The sequence below is a fragment of the Vigna umbellata genome, chromosome 1 (genome assembly GCF_029865625.1).
Source record: "Vigna umbellata cultivar VRB3 chromosome 1, Vumbellata_1.0, whole genome shotgun sequence".
Lineage (NCBI taxonomy): Eukaryota > Viridiplantae > Streptophyta > Magnoliopsida > Fabales > Fabaceae > Vigna > Vigna umbellata.
Window position 1 is genome coordinate 77861044 of NC_142165.1, and position 5118 is coordinate 77866161.

Below are 5118 nucleotides of genomic sequence, written 5' to 3' on the forward strand. Positions count from 1 at the left end.
TGGAAGATATTTTCTGTTGATATTCCCAAATTAAATTCAACAACTGAATTTTATCTTTTAGATTTTCTGACTTTCCAAAATTGCACAAATACCCTGAAATTTCCTCTATCTGCACTTTAGCCCCTTCTGAATTTTCCAAATAAAATCTGACTTTGGGCCTTGAATTGCCATTTGGACCAATAAAACTTATATTCTCAGCTGCACAAATAAACATTAGAAAATCCAAGAATAATTTATGCATTAAAACTCACTTTTTACGTCTCTCTATTTTCCAAAGCCAATAATTCCAATCATCACAAATTCACTTAAAATAAACCATTTAAACACAATTATCCCATCAAAATTTTAATTTTCAAACATAAATGTGGGCATAAATATGCACTCATCAGTCTCCAAGCCCCAAATCGAATCGCCAATGCCAAGCCCTAAATCGAATCGACGCCCTGCTGCCACCTCCACGAACAGGAATCGAAGCCGGTCGCCCCTCCCTACGCGAAATCGTGTCTGAACCTAAAAAGAAAGAAGGGAAGAAGAGATCTCGCTGCCACCTTGCTGCGACCTTGTCGCGACCTCACCATGCCTCGCCGCCACCTTGCCATGTCTCGCCGCACTCGCCGCCAACATTAAGCTGCTTCTGGATTTCGCATGATGAGGAGAGAAAAGAGTGGAGGATACCCAAGTCTTCAAAATGAAATTAGGGTAAATCACCCTTTTGGATTTCGGAACGTTTATGCCTCGGGTTAGAGATCGAGGTATTCAGAACGTTTATGCCTCGGTTGGGTTAGAGGACCGAGATAGTAGGGCAATTTCAAAAAATTAACCAGTTTTAGGTGGGACGTGGCAGAACATTAGGTCTCGATTTTTTTTTAACCGAGTTAATTTGGTTTTCATGCTTCGGTTTTTCTACCACCAAGGCGTATAAGATCGTCGAAATTGCGAAAAATGCCACCGCCTTTACATATGTTTCGGTTTTCTAAAAACCGAGACGTATGACCCGTGTTCTTATCCCTATTTTGCACTAGTGAGTATAACAAGAATAAAACTTACAGTCTTATTATAAAATTTTTAATTCTATAAATTTTGTTTGAATTAAGTTAACTTTTATATGTAATTATCATTAAAGAAATTACTAAGTATTTTAAATTTACAAAACAAAAAGTATGGATAAAAGACTCCTTTCAAAGATAATTAGATTATTATTAATGTTAATGTTTCTTTTAATGAACATACATAATCATTACTAACATAGTGTAATAAAAGAATATGGTTACGGTTACATTCGATATTAAATTAGTTAATGTATATCGATATATAGATAAAAAGTGATGGGTTAGGATTAGGGATGACAACGGGTCGGGTCGGGCACGGATAGTGCCTACCCGCAATAAGACCCGACAAAAAAAAATCTACCCGACCCGCTATCCGCACGAATATCCGCTTAAAAAATATCGCTGCGAATATTTTAAAACCCGCGGATACCCGCAAATATTTAAAAAAAATATATATTTTAATAAATTATTAAAATAAAATTTAAATAGAATTACAAAAAATATATAAAATATAATATAAATTAAATTAAATATAAATTTTAATTCAATTTTAATTAAATTTAATCTTGTAAAATATAAATTAATGTTAATTTTAATTAAATTTAATTTAATAAAATATAAATTAGATTTTTATTTATATATTTTGCAGGAAGTGGGTATCCGCGGTTACGGATAGTATAATACCCGCACCCGACCCGTTTATAAGCGGGTATTAAAATATCCGCTACCCGCGGGTATTAAAATATTCGCTACCCGCGGATTGCGGATATTAAATATTCGCGAGTATCAACTATCCGTCGCAGATTTTATCCGCGGATATCCGGGAGCGGGGATTGTTTGCCATCCCTAGTTAGGATACGGTTCAAAAATTGTAACCTATAGTATTTAATAGATTGTGGTTCTATGAAAAAATTGTAGCATATAGACTTAAAAATATTTTAAAAAATCATAATCTTATGAAAAATCATAATTTATAATTATGAATAGACTATTTCTTTTTTTAAAATTCTTAAAATTCCTTCATTTACTATCTATTTTCTAGTTTTTTTAAGTTTTTTTTTTCTGATATTTCTATATTTAAGAGACTTATTTCGTTAATCTATATTATTCAGAAATTTATTTTTTTTTGGTGTTTTCATACATTAAATAAAGATTTTCATGCTTTTACATTTGTCATATTTTCATGTAGGGTTCACCATCCTCTAAAATTATCATGATAAGTATTAATGAAGACAATAAAGAAAGAACTTTTTAAACAAATCTGAAAAAAAAACAAGAAAAATCTTTAAACATTATAGCGAACATGCGAAAAAGAATATAGATAACAAGAGAGAACAAAAAAGAACTAGAGATACCGAGAGATAATAATTTTTATTTTTAAAAATAAAGAACTATATGTCTATATATAAATATGGTCAATTATGCTCTAAAATCCACTATAATTATTAAATAGAAAAATATGCGTTGAAAAGAGTCTGTAATTATTAAAATTGGACAAATTTGGCACGAAACAACAAGGACGTCCCTCCCTACCAAAAAGGAATAAAGAGATCTTCTTTCAAAGTAAGAAATATCATAACTTGTAAAATAAGTGTTTGATTTAGATATCATTAAATTTATTTTGACAGAAGTTATTATATTTTTTTATAAATTGTTTTAAATTTTTAAATTTTATTTCACTTTATATTAAAATCAATTTTAATAAATTTAAATTAAATTGTGTCTCAGCATTTGAAAGTTTAAACCAAACAAAGCAAGCACGTAATAGTTTGGTCAACTTGTTATCAGCTTGATGATAATGATTAAAGTAGTAATCAAACACTTTTTTTGGTGAGGCCTTATTGACCTTCTTATAGAGCATTTATGATTTCTTCAATAATATTATTATACCAAATCAGAAATGGTCCATATAATTCTAACATTGATGTGGTCCCAATAATTTAACGACCAAGTAGATTTTGTCTAACTCATCGTTTTCTAGTTAATCCAACCAAATTAATCAGGTTAAGAACACTTAATCTCCTAAAGCAAAGAAGGAAAAGACGATTCTTCCTATGACTATCGTATAATCTTAACAAATATTACACAAAGTTCACAAATGAAACTTGTATATATGGATAAGTTGTACTGCTGTTCTAATCATGTCATTAATTGTCTAATGCAGATGCAATGCTTCTAGACATCTTTTCTTTCTGCAGTAAGTTCCTTAGTTCAATACGAGTCCATTATGAGTTAACAACGTTAAATACCAACGTTAAATAGAATCAGAAAGCTTGCATATGCAGGGGAGGACAGCAATAACAAAAGAAAGATTGAACTTTGACGGGGCAAATCAATAAAACTCAAAACAAACTTGTGTCATTATTAGCCTTACGAGGCTTTACTTGCATTTGCATGAGATGAACAAATAGAATAAGTAAAAAGCTTATAGTAGATTACAAAAGTTTGTTTTAGAGTAAGCTATTGTATATAATTCTGGCCTAAACATATCTCAGTGGCTGCCAATTTCCAGGACTCCCAGCCAGAGCCTCCAGAGCAACCGGTTTCATAATACAATACCCATGTTTAGAGCAGCAACCATTTTTGGAGTTGTTGTGTCTTTTGATGTTATGGTATCCCTGCTGTTGCATCTCCATTGCTAGCAGTTTTCTCTCCAAGTCACGCCTCTCAAATTTCCTCCTTAGATTATGTCTCTTAATAACTTCGTTTAACCTGTCTTTGTTGTCATAAGTTTTACTGCTTACGGGCACTGGCATGGCTTCCAAACCCATGAGTTTTGCCACAACCCCTGGTTTACGCCACACCACACTTTCCCCAGCCAGTGTTGGGGGTAAACAGCACATACCCTTATGATCTAAATCATTCTCTCCTCCAACAAAACTTGTCTCACTACAAACCGATCTTCTTCCCTCCATGTTCCCAAAAGAAGAGCGGTACATGGCATCTCTTCCATCAAGTGAAAACCGCGGATACTGATTCAAGGCATTCCTTGCAGATCTCAATATGTCAGAGTTGTTCACACATGACATCCTACCCCTCATTCCACTATACTCACTAAGCTTAGCTTTTCTAGACATTTCTTCCTCCAACTCTAGTTGTAGTATTAGATCCTCTAGGGTTGGTGAGTTTTGCTTTGTGAAGGGGGAGCTTGAGCTTACCTTGCTTGTGAAGTCACCTTGGCTGCTTTGCTGGTTGAGAGTGGAGGTTGAGCCATTGTTGTTACAGAAGGTTTTGATGCCTTTCTTCATCTTGGCTCCCAAGGAGTTCTTGAGGAGAAAGAAGGGCATGTCCTTCATGAATGTGTGGCTGGTGCCGGTGAGAAGAAAATGAGAAGAGGTGCCTGTGCTTGTGCATGTGCATGTGCATGTGCATGAATCTGAGAATGGGGTTTCGAGTTTTCTTTAGTATAGAAGACAAACGCATGGAAACGTGAATGGAGTGAATGGGAGCGGTGTGGTATGGCAGTGAATGAAGCATTTTAGTCAAGTGAAATTAGATGAGACTTAATAGCTGTCACGTGATGGGTGAGGAAGGGTTTCACAAGGATTTCATTTCCTTCTGCAAAGTTGTTTGAATGTTTATGGAAGAGTCAGTAAAAGCACACCTAATGACCTTCAACTCAGCATTTTCACTTTAAATTAGTTGGGAGAAATCAAGATCATTTATTGAACTCGCGGTGGAAGTGGTGGAATGCATCAACATGTTTTAGCATCTTTAAGTCTTTGGTATGCTAAAGTTGGTATATTAGGTATCCTACGTAGGTATATTTACTACTTTGGAAATTCTTCTAAACCAGAAAATCATAATTTTGTCAAACATGTTTTATGGAAGGGTGTGTCTATGTGATTTTAGTAAATATATTATAATTTCATAATATTAAAACATATAAGATAATGCAAGAACTTTATATACAGTTAGTATAACGAAGGAATTCGATAGTGATTGTTTTGAGGTTATTACAGCTATTTCAAAATCGAGATATTTTTAGATGAGGTAAAAAAGCATGACTTTTGGCTTGATTTGGGCCCACTTCCAAAAAATTAAAGTTGTAAACCAAAAAAAGTTGGAA

The 5118-nt window shown here is 33.6% G+C and overlaps 1 protein-coding gene across 1 annotated transcript; it reads right to left on the reverse strand.

The window, feature by feature from the left end:
- Positions 1-3368: 3368 nt before the first annotated feature.
- On the reverse strand, positions 3369-4492 carry LOC148206464 (uncharacterized). Its single transcript, XM_088113614.1, has one exon. It carries the CDS (start codon positions 4343-4345, stop codon positions 3530-3532), a length of 816 nt encoding a protein of 271 aa, XP_087969740.1. The 5' UTR covers positions 4346-4492; the 3' UTR covers positions 3369-3529.
- Positions 4493-5118: the final 626 nt, after the last annotated feature.

Coding starts and splice junctions, on each gene's coding strand:
- LOC148206464 (XM_088113614.1), bottom strand. CDS start 4,345: ATGAAGGACATGCCCTTCTTTCTCCTCAAGAACTCCTTGGGAGCCAAG.